This window comes from Octodon degus, unplaced genomic scaffold, assembly GCF_000260255.1.
Source record: "Octodon degus isolate 3935 unplaced genomic scaffold, OctDeg1.0 scaffold00039, whole genome shotgun sequence".
NCBI classification, from domain to species: domain Eukaryota; kingdom Metazoa; phylum Chordata; class Mammalia; order Rodentia; family Octodontidae; genus Octodon; species Octodon degus.
In genome coordinates, this window is record NW_004524615.1 from 12,351,909 (window position 1) to 12,369,965 (window position 18,057).

General features: G+C 40.1%; 1 protein-coding gene across 2 annotated transcripts in view; it reads right to left on the bottom strand.

Annotated features, from left to right (window-relative positions):
- Nucleotides 1-18,057, bottom strand: part of Clybl (citrate lyase beta like) — a 250,878-nt gene that overhangs the window by 14,063 nt on the left and 218,758 nt on the right. For both annotated transcript variants that reach the window (XM_023715243.1, XM_023715244.1), the window contains exons 4-7: nucleotides 15,229-15,330; nucleotides 13,413-13,506; nucleotides 11,970-12,137; nucleotides 7,164-7,288 (exon numbers count right to left, since the gene is read on the bottom strand). In XM_023715243.1, coding sequence (XP_023571011.1) covers nucleotides 7,164-7,288; nucleotides 11,970-12,137; nucleotides 13,413-13,506; nucleotides 15,229-15,330 — 489 coding nt within the window. The remainder of the gene's footprint in view (nucleotides 1-7,163; nucleotides 7,289-11,969; nucleotides 12,138-13,412; nucleotides 13,507-15,228; nucleotides 15,331-18,057) is intronic.

Below are 18,057 nucleotides of genomic sequence, written 5' to 3' on the forward strand. Positions count from 1 at the left end.
AGACGTTTTAAAGACTTACTGAGAGGTTGGGGAGATGGCTCAGTAGAATAAGTGTTTGCCTGGCAAGCAAGAGGGCCTGAGTTCAATCCCTGTTTAAAAAAAAAAAAAAAAAAGATTTATTGAACTACTGATGCTTGTTTTTTTGGTGCTGGGGAACTACAGCAAGGGCACTCTACTAACTAATCTACAGCCTTAGCTTTTCAATTATTTTTTTTTTTAATTTTTCATTTTGAAACAAATTTTGCTAAATTGTCCAAGTGAAACTTGAACTTATAACCCTCCTGCCTCAGCCTCCCTTAGTGCTAAGATTACAGGTTTGTATCACTGTATCTGGCTCAGATATGGCTCCCACCACTGAGAATTAAAGCCTTTTTTTTTTTTTTTTGCCTTTTTGAGACAGGGTCTCATTATATAGTTCAGGCTGGCCTTGAGTTCAATTTGTAGATCAGGCTGGTCTCGAACTCACAATGATCCTCCTGCCTCAGCCTCCTGGGTTCTGGGGTTACAGGGAGCTAGGGATTGAACACAGGACCTTGCACTTGCCAGGTAGACACTTAATGTCACTGAGCTATCTCCCCAGAACCCCACTAGGAATTAAGTCAAGGACCTTTGCGCTGAGCTATATATCGCCAGCCCTTAAAAAAAAATTTTTTTTTTTTTTTCAAATTTTGAGAGTCTTGCTAACTTGCCCAACCTCAGCTTGAATTTAGGATCCTCCTGCCTCAGCCTCCCAGAATGTTTTGATTACAGGTGTGTGCTGTCACACCTGGTGTACTGGTGCACTTCTAAAGGTACAACATGATCAATAACTGATAAAAATTTTTCTTTCAGTTTTTCTGGAGAGCAACAGTCAGTTTCATCTACACTGTTGGACGCGTATCCAGTCCTGTCTCTCCAGCACTGCTAGGAACTTGGACACCAGCTAGGTGGTAATGCTACCTGCACTTCTTGTGCCCTCTGTCCAAGCTGAGTCAGGGAGGGTGTGGACTGCAGAGAAAATTCTCTAGAGTAGTAGTGACAGACCACCCCAGCTTTTGTCACTGTGTCCCACTAACCTAAAGTCAAAAAAATAGAGGATTCTAGAAGTGCCTGATTTATACTTTTAATAAAATTAAATTCCATTTGCTGGCTTTTAATATTAAAGGGATGATGAAATTCCTTAATAAATACAACCACAAGGAAAGGAAAAGGGTGCTGTCACCTTCCCTGGAGTAATGAGTTAGAGAGCAACAGTGGGGTGCGGAGAGGGGAGGAAGACAGAGCTGGGAGCACCAGGAGGAGGAGCAGGATCACACGTGGACACAGTGGCAGAGCCTGCAGGAAGAGCAGGAGATGCAAGGCGCGGGCAGACGCCCCTTCCACCCTGGCACGACCCTACTGTCATACCCCAGGAGGCAGGCTGGGGCACAGCCACAGGCTGAGCTAGGCACAGTGCACTGGGGGCCCATCCGCCGTGTGAGATCGCAGGCAGCTGGGGCTTCACGTGACCTCCTTGCCCCAGGTGAAGTTTCCAGGACACCTTGGGAGGCTGGGTGAGGAGGCGGAGGGGAGGGAAGAGGGTGTGCAGCAGGCAGGGCCAACCCAGGAGGCCTGGCAGGACAGCTGCGTGGACAGGAGCCAGGCTGCGTGGCACAGGAGGAGCAAAGTCCAAAATGGTGGTTCGTGTCCCACACACCGAAATCTCTCCTACCCAAATTCCCGTTTTGCTGGGCATGGCCTGTTTCAAGGCCCTGTCCAGGTTTAAAGATTAGTATGGGTGTTCATGGTGACCCAACTCAATCCACATTTAAGCGAACTATGTTCATATCCTTTTTATCAATGGGGCCCTGAAATGCAGTCACACCTCCGTCACCTCGCTGGTCATGAGTGGCTGTGGACAACTTCCAATAATCCAACCCTTGCTGGTTTCAGTCATCAACTGCAGGAATCTGACTAAGCGATCTCTGAGATTTTATCTAGATCAAAGAATATTTTTTAAAATAAAAAATGAGTAGGAAAAAAATAACCAAAAATATTGTGATTAAACTTTAAAAATGTTTTAATTCAGGATGAAAGAAACAACTTAAAAAGTTAACAGATTTCACCTACGTAAAAAATTCTCTAACCCTGACCCAGCCACTTGCCACTAAAACCCCACAAACTAGGATGCAATGAGCGTTAGGATTTCACTCCCTTGTTTCAAAACTTGCAATTCGGCATTAATCAAACCAGTCACATGGTCACCACTGGCAGACTCTCAGCTTTTCTAAGAATTAGCTTTCTTAAAGTCAAAATTATTGCACGTAGTTTTGAAAAGAGTAAATGAACAAGGCCCATGGGGGGCAATCATTAAGAATCTCCAAAGTGGAGTTCTGCTGTTGGTTCTGATTTTGCGTGTTCCTGCTCCCAAATAAAGGGAAAAAGGCTGTGGGTGGCGGTGTGGGAGGACACATTGTCGTCTATTAGTGGACGACAACCCTTTCAGTTGACAAAGACAACAACCAACTCTTTAGATGGTTTATTTGATCTGCGTGAAAGAGTGGCAGTAGGATTTCTGGCACTTGAATAAGCGGAAGCAATATTTTTGGCTGGAGAGACTTGTCTGAGCTCTCTGAGGGAGACTTCAAGAAAACCATCTGGACCGAGCAGTATTTCTTTTGTAAGGGCCTGCATTTGGCAACAAAAATGAAAGGTGCGCGTGCCGCGTCAGATACCTTCGAAAATAATTTGACTTCAGTATTTGGGAGGGGAGAGATCTATGATTGTTTGTAATTTTCTAGATGAAAAGATTCACATGAGGGAAAAAAACCTTATCCTTTCTATTTTCTTTCCTTATGAAGGGATGCGTTTCTAATTTATGATCCAAGACAGGATGTGCTTATTAATTTTAGCTCAGTAATTTGCACCATTGTGCTCTCATGAGTGAAATTCGAATGTTCCTGCTATGTGTGATATTTACAATTGTTATGTCAGGTAGTGACTTTGTTCCTGACCCTCGTAATTGTTAACTGAACCTAGATTTTAAAGACGAAACATTTCCCCTTCCTTGGTCTTTAGCCAGCTTGTGAAGCCATGATGAATGAAAAATATTGAAAAAGTCAAACAAAATCCTTTCAAGCCCAAACAAAGCACTTACAGCAATGATAGGAATAAAACAGGAGGCTTATTAGAAAACTAGAAAAAAGGCAAAGACCTGTTTGTGGCCAGATACTGCAGAAACAGGAATATACTAGCAGAACACCTTTAAACATCTATCACTTTTTTTTTTTTTTGCTATTCCTTTACATTTTTTGTGTAGAGTTCCCATTTAGAAGGAAATGCTTGATTCTAATAGTAAGGTTTACTATGACTAATAATCATTTTTAATTTTTTAAAAAAGCTGTCTACTTTAGCTGTCACTTTTGGCTAATAAATGATAAGAAAAAATATAATTCCTAATATAGATGTGAAAAATAAACATTATCAAATATACTTGAAAGTCCATATATATTGTATTAACATGTCTGCTACATGTACTCATTTCTACATAAATTATAGTTGCTGTTGATGTCAATATTGACTATTTGCTTGGGAAGATTTTAATTATCCAGTTTTCACACTATAAAGTCCTTGATTAAAAAAAGAACTGTTAAAATCATGTTTCTTAATTTGCCACCTTAAAAAAAAAAATCACATTTCTTTACAAAGTCAATACCAAATGCAGTTCTGAATGGGTTTTCAAATATTATTGGAATTACCATTATTATGAAAATATAACATCAAAAATGAAATGAATTTTTTAGAAATTCCTTTATAAATTTAAAACAAACCACATGGGAATGATTTATTCTGGCTTAAATATTTTACCAAATAGTTTGAAGCTAGAATAATTAATGACATGTGGGTTGTATCTCCAAACACATTTTCTGAAAGGATGAGAGAAAGAATCAGTTTATTAATATTGTGGTTGGATACTTTACAACTATGTCAGTTAAATTAAAAATATTTTACTTTCTGGGAATTAAAATCACAGAGATTACTATGTAGAGTGTTTACATTTCTCTGAGAGATTTTAATAGAAGGAAACCTGAAGTCCCTAATATCAGTCCGTTGCCTGTGTTCTTAGCACAGGGGACCATTGTGCCAGGCAGAATTCTTTAGCCTGAAAATCTCTGAGCTGAAACAGTACCACTATAAACACTAGCGCCTGCCAAACAGTGCGGGATTTTATGGGTTCATTACCACGATTATTTTAATATAAAGTGTTTTTTCTTTGTCTGACATTATATTGAGTCTATCAAACTTTATTTTCACAGAACTTCTAATTGAAATAAGATAGAATTTTGTGATATCAAAGACTGAACCCCAAGAATTTATCTGCTCATGATCTAAGTATTCCCATGATTTCTGTTCTTTGGAGAGGGAGGGTGGGAAGAAAATACATGACTTAATTTTCAACAACAACAGCAACAGCAACAATAAAAAAACTAGAACTACTACAGAAACACGAGTGGCCAGCATTAACCATGCACTTTGCTGTGCCTTTGGTCTCAGGGTAGAATTTAAGACAGAAGCAGGAAGGAGTAGAGAAAAGCAACAATAGATACTCTTGCCTTCTGGGGTCTTTTCTACACACAAGCCTAACTTGGATAGCCTTTTCACGGTGACAGTAGGCTCTGAGAAACCACAGAGTGCCTCACGGAACCCCAGCCACCATCTCCCACATTTGAGAGTCACCTGTGCTTTGGGCAAAGTATTGGAGGGCTTGTGTTTTCATCAGCGTGTCACATTTCAAATAAAACAGATCAGATGTTTGTCAGAGGTGATCACTTTCTACAATTGCACAACCTATTTATCAAAATCTTTGCAAATAGAACCCACACTATTTAAAACCCCAAGAACCCCATATGACCTAGAGTCACCTACCTGCAGGCCCAATTTCTGTGACCAGCCAGTTTATAGGCAAAGTGAAAGAAACATGCTAACTGGATAAAATAACCAGATGCCCCTACTGGAAGCCTTATTACTTGGATCATTTAAACCTTGCTAGACAAAGCACCAGGAGAGTTTGCTGTAGGAGACAAACTTCCAAGAATGGGGCAGGGAGGAAATGACCCAACAGTCCATCCTCTGCTCCATTTTCTACGGTTGTGTGTTAAGAAAAGCTGTCCTGCCGCACTATTGTGAAGGCTTATGCCCCACCAAGAGGACAGCTCTTATTTAAAACACACATAAAAAACCCCAAATAGCTCAGATCCTAACATTTAAGTTGCCCTCATCAACAGGCATAGGCAACTTTGGGGCAATTTTCCCTTCAAAGAATATTTTCCAGGGTTGGGGAGATAGCTCAATCCCCAGTTCTGAAAAAAAAAAAAAAAAGAATATTTTCCAGGTACAATGGGAATCGGTTGTTTTCCTCATTCATGAACTTAAGTGCCAGGAAAAGTGCATTTCTGGTTGGAGTTTTTTTTTAAGCTGGTTGCTGAAATGTGGGGTGACTCTCCCGTACCCTCATTTCTTACAATAACAGGTGAAGCCTCTGATGCCACCCCATGGCAGACCCCGTGGGGATGGCTCATTGGGGCGATGCGAGCCCACCCTGGAACTCTGTTGTCTGTCATCTAAATGGAGCACAGGCTGCCTCAGTTTCCTGTCTCAGCAGAAAGTGTTTAATGCGTGGGGACTCAGCTGCTGTAGGCACGCAAGGCATTTCGTGTGTGTATCTGTAAGGCAGGTGTGGGAGAGAGCCGAAGGAGGGGAGTTTGCATGTAGGAAGGAGTGTCCATGCTCCTCTTGCTAGACAAATATCCATGTTTATTCATGCAAGATTTTGATTTTTGGGTTAAGATGTAGAAATGGACACAAAAATACACTGTCAACCTGAAAATATTTTTCTATAAAATGCGTTATTTCTCTGATGGCCACTATTGATGTGAAGTGAAATATGCTATTTATCATGAAGTTGGTACATGTCCAAGTTGGATGTTTCCAATGTAACAAATTCTGCTTTGGAATATTAGGTGTGAGTTTGTGCAAAGATGAGCCCGTGTGTGTGTGTGTGTGTGTGTGTGTGTGTGTGTGTGTGTGAACATGCACACATGGTCGTGGTTGAAGGCAGATGTCCACAGGGAATGACCCACTTAGTAATGCTACCTACTTCTGTAAATTCTAGGATTTTCAGGTATTCTTGCTGCCAGAGAAAGCGCAGGCGACACCTCTCACATGAATCTCACATGAGTGTCACAGGTTCATCACTGAAAACCAGTTGTTTTCTTTTCATCTTTTTGTGTGTATGTTTGTGGGAGGGGAGAGCAAAGGAGGCTGATTAACATTTACAGCCTTAATAATTTTTCCATATTCTTTCTTCCCAAAGTAATTTGCATTGAAAGCCTGGAAAGTTCATTCCTTATGGAAGTCACAGGCTGAGTTTAGAGATTACCTCTAGGATAGATTTATACATGTAACTTTCCTGCCCTCGTACAAAGAGGCAAGCGGTATTATTGCAAATAACCTTTAAGATAATTAACTGACAATGCTGCAACTAGCATAAAATCTTCCTTCAGGCGACACCTAATTTAAGTGTTACTGGCACAAAGTGGAGACAGATTGTGCATTACCACTGCAATATTTACATAGCAGAAACCCACAGAGCAGGAAACGGGGCTCAATGACGCACTAAATTAGGAACAACCGTACTCCAGTGTTAATTTGCTTTCCATTCGATCCAAATCGCAGGTCCAGAAATTGGTACAAACACACATACAACCTCCCACTCTTAAATGACTAAACCAGAGGAGATTTTGGTCCTCCCTCCCCCCCAAATTAAAATAACTTGAAATTTATTTCTTTTCTCCGCAAGAACCATTTGGTCAAACTGTGTTTATTTCATTACAACTTGCTCTCACTTTGATCTAAAATTATTTTCATATGAATGCTGCACTGAAGTCTGTAGAGGAAAAACTAAACAGACTTCTATTTTCTCTCAGGCTGCCAATATAGTTTATGAAAAGAATAAAATGAGAGACTTGAGAGGCTGCTAGTGAAATGCGTGGATGGGAGAATCTACCTTTAGATGACGAAGCTTGTGTCCACCTCACCAAATACAATGAACTCTCCTAAAACCATTCACTCATTTTTTAAAAAAAAATTCTTCCCTACAGAATTTTAAACACCAGGTCCAGCCAAGGCATTAATGAAACATTTACCTTTCCTAATTGCTGATGCTCTTTAAAAGCAGCAATTAGTTCTTCAGCCCACTGGATTTTCTCCGTGGCAGGGGTGAACAGCTCCTGGACCACGGCGATCTGGTTCGGGTGGATCACCTGCTTACCTACAAGAGAAGAGGAGCACCGGAGCCTCACACCACTGATACACGTTCAGACAAAATGTGCCCACCACAAAAAGATCCGGAATGCGCCCAGGCCATGTGCTAAATCATGAGTTTAGAACTTTTTGTGAAGAGAGAAAAAAAAAAAAGGCAAACCCTGTCATGAGGCAGGCCTTTCCAGAAAAGCACGGAAGAGCAGACACAGCAATGGAAGGCACCGTGTTTCTGAGCTGTGGAAGGGTTTCAGTCAGATTATCTATCCCCCAGTTTTATTTTTATTTTTTTTTTTAATCCCTCAGTTTTAGTTACAGGTGGATAACGAGGCAGCTCAGTGACTGTTAATGGGTGATATCCATAAATGACAGCAATTATCTTGGGTTAAAGGAAAATGAAATTCAGTGAGAATTCTCTCAAATTTGTAAGTCTTCTTTTGCTTATGCTGTAGGCTTATGCCACCTTCCGTGGTTTCTTGTAGGAATGCTATGTCCGTTTTCACAGGGATTATGGAAGCAGGCATTACGGCGATATTAATATCAAATGCTATCTTGTAATAATACATTTGATTTTCTGTCTTTATGTTTTTTTATTTTCTGTCTTTCAAATGTGTCATTTCTAACCCATAATAAAAAACTGAATTTCAGTAAAAAAGTATATTCAGTACAATAAAATAGAAGGCAGATTTGACCAATGTGACCTGTAGATTATTCTAATTTTTAAAATAAAAAATTACAGAAAATTTCTCTAGCCTCAAAATATCCAGATTTCTCCTTTATATTTATAGAATGAAGACTGGTTATTTCCTTATTTATAGCAATTTACATATTCCAGAAGAAATATTAGGTATATAGAAACAGATAAAAAAATTATGATTTGTTTTGAAGTTTAAGGATTTTAAACAAAAACATCATACAAACATAAGAGTCAGGGTTCAATGAAATCATACTGTCATTAGGAAAACAATTTATCAATCAGGGAAGTTGGGAATCCAGTCAGGTAATTAATAAAATGCAACATAATTTAATGTGGTTATAATAATGATGGCATATTTTATTACATGATAAGGTTATAGATATAATTTACCTCTTTAAAAATGAATATATACTTAATAGTCATTCACTCTGTGTATTTGTTGATATATCAATTAGCTTTTCATTTAAAATGGTTTTAACATCTAGTCCATGCTGCATGTTTTATAAAATGCCAACTCCTGTTACTGTCATTATTTTGTCCAATAGGAAAGAACCATGGCTTTAGAAAAATGTTTCAGTATTTCATGAAAAGGAATTTAAGTAGATCAATAAAAGCTATTTGCTTTACAGTGGCATGATTAAAATACCTCCGTGTTGCTACTTCTTTCTTATCTGTTGGCATGCTAATAAAACATCAAAAATCTATATAAATAAAGATTTAAATTCTTTGAAGAATAATTTCTAGAAACATAACATGAATGATGACAAACGAGAACTCTTTTGAAGAGTAGGTATTGAATATATTTAAGTAATCTAATAGTTACAATTTTAATAAAGGCTGTCAGTTCCTGCAGTCATTTCCTACTAACTGTTAGTCTTGAATTTCATAATTTATGTACATAATTTCCACTGATGTGTAAAAAGCCAAGTTTCATGGGAAGCTCCTGAGCCTGGCACTACAGTGTGAGGAGCAGACAGGAGCTCCTGCAAGTATCGTGAAATCTTTGGTGGCTGCCAAGTACTTATATTTTGGGAGTGAGGTTAATTTTGAGACGTGTGAGGCGTCGGAAGGGCACGTGCATTCACGTGCGAGGCTGTCTCTCACCGCCTTCTTCTATACCTCAACAGCTGTATCCCAGACTCAAATGCCATGTGGAAACGAAGCTAATATTTTGTCCAGAAGAGTTATTATTGACAAGTTACTGAGAGGGTGCAAAATTGGACAACATTAAAATTTATGACCATGAAATCCTTTTTACAGTACCACTTGATATATCTTGCTTTAAATCAATACCTGTCAAGTCTTTTAGGTAACTGTATGATGGTGTCATTTTTGTCTTCTACAAAAGACTGTGAAAAAGAAGAAAACCTATAACGCTTCATATTTATAATCTTTCTTCTCAGCGTGTAGTACTAGAGTAACTGTAATGACTAAGTCGGCGGGCAAAGCTTTATTCCTAGATTTAGTTTGGGTGTCTTTTTATTTAAAAAAAAAAAATCCCAAAGTTGATGGCTATTTATACAGCCAATGCATTGATTTAAAATCCATCAACATGGATCATGACACCATGAAGTAATGACTGCAGAAGAGAAACCACTGTGCACGGTTGGTGTAAGACTAACTTTTAAACAACTACGATTTATTAAGAATATATATATATATATATATATATATATATATATAGTACAGCACATCCTTATTGCCCACATTCAGTCTTCCTCACCAGTACTGTCACAGATAACACACTGCTGCCCCTGGGTTCTAGCCCTTTCTACCACCTGCTTCTGACAGATATTTCAGAGTTGAGTCACAGTGCTTATTCCTTCTTCCTTCCCTTCTTTTATTCTTTTTCTTCTTTTCCTCCCTTCTTATGTGAGGTCCAAAGTATGGCAATTACATGCCAAACAGTTAGTACAAATAGACCATGAATGGTCTAAAATACTCAGTAAAAAAAACATTTTAAAATATTGCAAAAAATCTCCTATCTTTTAATTACTTTTTGATTAGTATGTAGAAACATAAATGGTACAACAATGACCTCTGTAAAAATAAATGGCAAAATGGCCTTAGAGCGTGGCCCGCGTCTGTGGCCACATTCGTGTGAGTACATCGAGGGCACTGTGGCCCACCTCTGGTCTCTGTGATTTAATGCTCCCTGTCATGGAGAAATAATCGTGCCAGGCCCATAAGTTTTTCGTGCTGAGTTGGGAACAATCTAGAAATTTAAACCTGATTTAAAATCGCCTGTCTTCTGTGATTGAATTGGGGACCAACTTAATTCAGTCTTCTATCTTAGGGATCCCCTTAAGCTCCCTTTGAAGCTCTGGGGCAAACATGACTCCAGAGGAAGCTGAGGAAACTTGTACCCAGGGCTGGGAATTCAGGCCAGGGCTTTCTCTTTTTTATTGAATTAGTTCTCATTTCGAAACAACATCTGGCTGCCTGGCAGCCAGTGCCACGTGTTTTAGCCCAGCAACGTCCGGGGCTATTAGATAGATTGCGTGGAGTTTTTCTCCAACTTTCCCATTGGAGCCACATGCTAGTCAGGTCCTGGGAAGAGGCAGGACAAGCACAGGCCTGGGAGGAGGTGGAGGGAGGGACACCTTCCTTTCCCAGTCTCTGTTAAATGTAGGAAGCAGTGATAGTTTGGATCACTGAAAACTGTATCTCTAAGGGATCACATTGATTTTTTAATTTTAAAACTTAAGGTCTTCATTTATTTTAGTTCTTTGTTTTAAGCATATAAAAGGCAAACGTCAGCGCTTTAATCCTAACACAACCTTATTGTTGATAATATTGTTTCGTTTTGTTTTTTTCACTTTTGTGGTATTCGGAATGGAACCCAGGGTCATTATGTCACTCAGTGACATCCTCAGCCCTTTTTGTTTTTTAAATTTTGAGGCTCATATTAAGTTGTCCAGGCTGGTTTCGAACTTGTGATCCTCCTGCCTCAGCCTCCCAAGGAGTTGGGAATCACACTTGTGTGCTACTGTGCCTGGCTGTTCTATGGCTTTCTACATCTTTTGATTTTATTTCAGGTTAAAACATCAACCATCAAGGTACCTTTTACATCTGAGGGCACTGTATGAGGTCCTTCTTGCAGTAACCCTAATGAGACACAATTCCCCAAGATCTATAACAAGGATAGCAGGGTGCTTGTTTTCTCTTTATTATTTGGGTATATTTCTAGTATAAATATTCTTAGAACTTTCAGCATGAGGACAGATAAGAATAAAAGAGCATATGGTATTTTTTTCCTGTGGTTGCCGGTTACATGTGTGTTCACATGTGTGTTTATACATAGGAAATTATTGTGGTTTTCAAAAAAAAATAGATTTCTGTTGCAAATGAAAAAAAAAAAATCCCAATTTTCAGTTGCTCCCCAGGCCTACAGGAGCAGGGTGATAGAGCTGCCCTCCTGTGCCGCAGGCTGGGCTGTGAGGGACCTGCTGATCCTAGTGCCAGCCAAGGCCGGTAAGTGTCGCCAGGTCACTTACTGGGAGGCAGGAGAGAAAGTGGCAGCAGGACAAAAAACTAGTTCTGAGTAAAAATCAATCAGAGAAGGAGATCAGAAATTTTCCTTCACAAATAAATGAATATTTGGGCTATTTTAAGAAAATTTCCATTCACGCATGACCCCGAATTTTTATGGCAATTCCCTCGAAAACACTCCTGTAAAAACGGTTTCCTTCAGCTATGGTTCGGCTCTGCCCAAACTGTACTAAAATACTGAAGAGGAGGGAGGAAAAGAGGCAATGAATATAACGAGGAAGTAAAACAAGTGGCTTGCTTTTTGGTTTGCAGAGCCAAAGAGAAAGCTGACAATTGATTTGGCAGGTGGTGGTTGTTCTCGGCCTTTTCGTGTTGTTGGCTGCAGAATAATTATATGTAATCTCTGAGGACATGAGAAACGTACTTGTGGGCAAATTTTCTATTTTTTTCCACAGTGCTTTCTAGTCTAACCACAGCTTCTAAGATATCATCAGAGTCCTACCGGTGAAGCCCATGGCAGCGGCCTCTCTCGACTGTCTACGCAGCCCCTCTTCATCCCGGAAGTCAATGTACACCAGGTCTATGGCTTGTAGGCCAAAGGCCTTGGCCACGACGACAATCTTTTGTCGGGCGTAGAGGATGTCCTGCGTTTCTTTACTACTTGTTGCACCTGAAAATGGGATGTGGACACAAAAAGAGACTTTAACTTTGGAAAACAAACCTAGATAATTCTCATTAAAGCTCAGTTTGCAAAGATATGTATGTTTTCCTAGGAATTGCTCCTCAGCAAAATAGTAATTCTTCAAATAGAAAGGAAGAGGGGGCGCGGGCAGGCAGTGTTAAATCTCATGTGTCTGTTTCCTTTAACACAGCCACCTCTGCAGGCATCAAGGAAAGGCCCCTCCTCCTCTCAGGGGGTGGAATCAGGGTCCCAGGGATTCCTGACTTTTCCCTTCTTGTCACTGCTCGGACGTGTCAACCCCAAGACAGCTCCACAAGAAGTGGCCAGAAAGCTACACAGGAAGGCCGCCTGCCTCTCATGCCGGGCACAGAACGGCGGGTGCTAGGCCAAGCCCATTGTGCTGGGCATGTGACCCTGTCCTGACTGGGGTTTAGAACCAAACATCTGGCTGGGCCACTCGGGGAATGAGAAGGACACTCATTTTGGGAGAGGCACAAAGCGTCAATCTGCCCCCGTAGCCCGCTGAATTGTCAGCTACACGGAAATCTCGTGGAAAGACTGGCATTAAGATAAATTCCTTTCTTCATCCTGAGGTGACTGGGTTGTGTCACTGTTTCTACTTGGACCACGCCTGATGCTCACTGCTCAGAGGCAGGCTCTCCAGATCCCTGGGACGGGGCCCTGTGGCCCTGGTCCTCAATGCATCCAGTTACCTAGAAGCCAAAGCTGCAGGGGCCGAAGAAACTGGTGAAAACCAGCAGTGTCCCTGTTAATATTTAATAAGAATTCTGGAATATATTTTATGATAAATTTGAGATCTGTCTTAAATTATATTTACATACTACAGTTATGGAGAAAATAACTCCCTGGGGCCAATGTAAAAGAGCCTTAAATTTGTTTTAGAATCCTAGGCAGCCCCAGACTGACGTGAAGATAAAATATCTAAGTTATTGCAAGGTTGTTGGTATGATAAATTTATTATGAGCTAGTGATGCCAGATGTACCTAAACATGTCTGAGGTTGCAACAGGCTTTTTATTAATTATTTTATAAATGAACAGAAAGAATAATGCAGTATTCTGAAAGCAGGACAACTACAATGAGCGCTAAATGATGAGGAAGTGGTGTCTATGCCGTTGTCCTGAGCAGATATTTGCATGGTTGGTAAATATACATTGTTATGTAAATGTCCATTTGTGAGCAGCAAAGAAAAATTATACACACACACACAGAGGGAGACATGAGAGAGGAAAGACTTTGACACCTATGCTGGCTCGAAAATCTTCTCCTCCAAAAACAACGGCATCTAGGAAAAGACCCACGTGAGGCCCGATCTTCAGGGTTTCTTCACACACGGCCTGCAAGCAGCAGAGAAGCAGGAGAGAAGGAGTCAGGTTTCCGTGTCATCATTGGGGAGATTCGGCTCCCAGCCTAAAACTGCAGCCCACATTTAACTCTTCCCAAAGCCACTTAACAACATCCAAAATAAGAGCCCTGTAGACACGTGCTTCACTCGGTGGATTATAATAATAGCCGTGCTACACGGTAATATAACCACAACGCTCAAACTGTAAGGCATCCAACTTCTACAGAAACTTCAAGTTAGCTCATTTCGATTGTACTATAAGATATTTATTTTTTCCCAAATTTGTTTTTACTTTAAGAGATTCTTAAACAATAAACATGAAACAACAGGTGAGAAGGAAAGAATTTTAAACTCACACTAATTTGATTATTTGCATTAGGATCAAAAGTAAGTGGTCTCTGAATTCTTTAATAATCTGATACAAAATCTACAACTTCAGAAGGAAAAATAAAAATGCAACAAGTACTCCATGATGGGTTAATAAAGTAACTTTGACATCTCTGAATGAAAGTGAAGATTAATAACATTTGCCATAGATGGAACTGGGAATCTTGAAAGGTGGCGATATAAGCTTCTAATACACATGGGTGGAAAGAAATGAGGGACCAGTAGGGACACTGTTCATTAATTTCAGGTGTTGTAAGGGCCCCTAAGTACATTATGGAATGAAATGGCAAAACAGTGCTTAAAATTAAATCACTGTATGAATCTGGTTGCTTTGAAGATGTGTCGTCGGTTCTGTTCTGAGGGTTCTAGGGTGGGCTGGAGGAATTTGTGGTTATTTGTGTAAACGATCTGATCACGAGGCCAGGCTTGAAACTGCCCCAAACATGTGCACCCGGCCCCTCCTGCACCGTCCCACAGATCTCAGCTTCCTCTCCTGCATCTGTTCACAGATTCTCTCTCTAGCAAGCTCAGGTCAACTATCCTTTTCCTTTGTTTTTAGTGATTTTTTTCTCCTGCCCTCTTGGGGGGAGAAGAGAAAAAAGAGGGCTAGAAACTCTGGAGGGGCTCAAGGATGCTAGGTTGCTGCCACAGGCCAGGGGGAGTGAGAGGCATTTTGGAAAAAAAAAAAAAAAAAAAAAAAAAAAAAACCACAGGGAAAGGGGAAAAATCAGGCCAGTGAAGGGTCTGGCCAGGCCAGGCCAGGCTTCGGGCCCCACAAAATGGTAGAAAATACTTGGCTCGCCAGTTCTCCTGTATATAGATTTAAAAATATTTTTAGTAGACTATCAATTACTTGTGTACATGAATTTAGAAACAATAATCTTAGTTGCTACCGAGGCTGGATAATGACACTGCAAAGAGGTCAGAAAATTTCTCCATGAAAAAGCTGCTGATAGCGAAAGAACAATTCAAAGTTAACTCATAAGGGTAACAAATAAATTTTCCATGTGCATTTTATCTATAGATGTAATCATCCAAAGCATATATTTACACAGTTGTTATTTAATTAAAGTTATTATTAGGGATATGTAAATATTCTGTTTAAATATGTAGGATCAGGAGGCTTTTCTTTTTTACTTAACCAATTTCTTTGTTTCCTAAGATGCTGACAAGCTGGTTTTTGGATGATCATAGATAACAAATGATGCTCAAGGTTGACTTTGCTAAAAATGTCTTTAAAAATACTTTAGACTTAAAAATTGAAAGCAAAGATTTTCTTTTGGTGCTAAAGTACTAACTTATGTACCCAATGCTATGGTTTTCTTACCTTAAAATTGAGCAAACCCATTGCAGTTTCCACAAAAGGGATTAAATTCATTGGCTGTTCGAGTTTTCGGCCTTTTAAGTGGAATGAAAATTTGCCTGCAAACTAAAATCAAAAGTGTCATAGGTGATTAGTGACAAGAAAAAAAAAAAAAAAAGAAGAAAGAAAGAAAGAAAAAGGTATATACAATCCTGGAACTATAGACATAGAAGTAGTAGAGTATTTAAGTCTTTGACCTGAGGAAGTAACATCCTGGTCTCCTTTTCCACACAAAAGAAATTTAAAAAGGAAAAAGAAAATGAAAAGAAAAAAAGGTAATGAAGTTCCCACCAAACTAAATAGCAAATCCCCAAATGTCTACTTCTTTTTTTTTTTTTCACCTAAGGAGCAGTTTGAGGCCTAGGAGTCAGACTGGAAGGAGAGATTCCTGGTTTAAATGCTTGCCATGAAAACATATTTACCAGAGACCCCTGGCCCTCTCTGCATTAAATGCAAATGTAGGCCCTTGAAACAATGCGGTCTCGCTGTACCTGCCGCTCTGGTTTTGTTTCCGCCCAGCACTGACACCAGTAGGACTGTTCCGGCGGCGGCTTTCCGCGTGGAACCTGTATTATGCATGGTAGCACCACTACCCTTTGTTTGGACGGTTTTTCTCCATAATTTTTTAGCTTACCTAGGAAGACCTTAAAAAGGAAGTTTAATTCTTTGAAGACCAAAGCTCGCCAATTTTTTCCATGAGACCAGTTCACAGCTAGCTCGGGCTGTCAGTGGGGTAGCCCAAATTCCAAAATCTATCATCTGGAAACATACAAAAGCTCTCGCTCAGATTCCCCTCACCACCCCCCCTTCACAAGGGGAAAAAAAAAAATCCCACAATCTAAATTGTAAATCTATTATGTCTATCTAGATCTAATAAGATGTGGAGAGATAAAAAAAAGAAACAGGTATGATAAAGATATTTTTGTAAATAAAGTTGAAAACATATCTATATCTATGTATATAGATATATATATCCATTTTAAATTTAAGAAATATTCAGCCATTAATGGATATCAAAGGAAAAGGGAATTTTAATCATCTCTCCATTCAGTCTCAGTTGGGTAAATCATATCTAAGAGATTTGCATAAATATAAACCATCAAAGACTTTTCATCTTCAAAGGGGGTTTCAAGACCCTATAAGCTTTGTACTGTAATCATCACAGGTCACCACCCTGCAGGAATAAGGCTGCTATGGCAACATAAAAAAACTAATGCTTAAGGCTTAGCATAATATTCTGACTAATAGAAAAGAAACTCATTTTAAAAGCTGGCAGCCTATTTAGCAGAAGCGGGATTAGAGGTGTTATTTCCCCTTTTAGCTGCCCCTCCTCGTCCGTGCAATCTCCCCCCCCCCTTTAAAAAAATCTAATCACTGGGATCTTTAAAAAGCTTTTGAGCAATTTGCAGTAACTTTACAATTAGGCTAAAATAAATCGCAGCTTTCAGTAATGAAGAAGGATTCCCATCGCTCCTGCCCTCCCCCACCAGACAGCATCACCTTCTTAGTAACTTTCAAGGCAAGGAACAACTCGACCAAACCACCAGGACCGAGAGAAAGACGCAGTGTCAGGGGACAAAACGAGCGGTATTAGATGCAAAGGGAAATAGGACATAATTTATGTCACAATTATGCGAGAAAATGGGTGGTGAAATATTAGTAGTTTTGTGTTGACTATGTAGATTTTCTTTTTTTCCTTGAAATAAGAGAAAACTTGCAAAAGCTACTCTCCCCCGTTCTTTGTGGTAATTCTCCTAACTACAAAAATTGTAAGGTTTACAACTAGGCAAATCCTTTCAAAGATTCTCCCTGTTCTTGGTGAGTAAAACCTCGAACGTCCTTTGTTTTTAAACCAATAGGGGCATTTAAAAATTAAATATGCCAGCCCCTCCTCTTCCCCCCTCCCGCTCTTTCTTAAAAAATTGCATTAAGTACTAACACAAAAGGTAACTAGTGGAGAAGTTTCAATTAATTTTTTTCAAAAGGAGACGATTAAATGTTTCCGGCCTGGTAAAGTGTTCATTTCAGCGAGGTGGAGGGGACGGGGTGGGGGAGGAGGAGAGGGGGGGAAATTACAAAGAGATTGGGGAGGAGATGAAGGAGCGGGGCTCAGCAATTCTTTCAATTCCAGTGCACACCCAATAGTATGTTGGAAGAATGCACACTGTTCGGGATTTGTGGGAGAATTGTCCCGCGACAAAAGAGGCAGAGTTACGCTTGTTATAGTCCAATAAGCCGTGCCAGTCAAACAAGAACCCACACTAGCGACAAAAGGCGAGCAAGAGATTCTCACACAAAAGGAAACAAGTAAGCCCATCTTTCAGTGGTGCATCAGGCTCTGGGTTTTACGCTTCACATAAATACAAGCGGAGAAGGAAAAAATAAACAGCCCCGAAGACTTTCTGTGAACTAGAAGTCCTGTTTCTATTTGAGCGTGTTCCAGGGCACCCGAGGAGGGTGGAGCTGGAGGCTGGGCGGGGTGTCCCCTCTACGCGCGGATAAGCAGGAACTAAGGAGGAAACCCTTCGGGGCAGCGACTTGCACCCACTCTCATCAACGCAAGATGCGTCGTAGAGTCAGAGCCCTGGAGATGTGCACTCACGGACCCGAGTCTCCCAGCTCTCAGGGAGACCTCGGAGAGAACTCCAGCTTCATTCCTAGGTCCTGCTCCTCCACACAAGTCCTCAAGAAGAGTCTGACACAGAACTGCCTGACAGAGACATAAGGGCATCTATAAGCATGATTTAAATTTTTCTTTTTCTTTTTATTTTATGGCTTTTTTTTTTTTTTTTT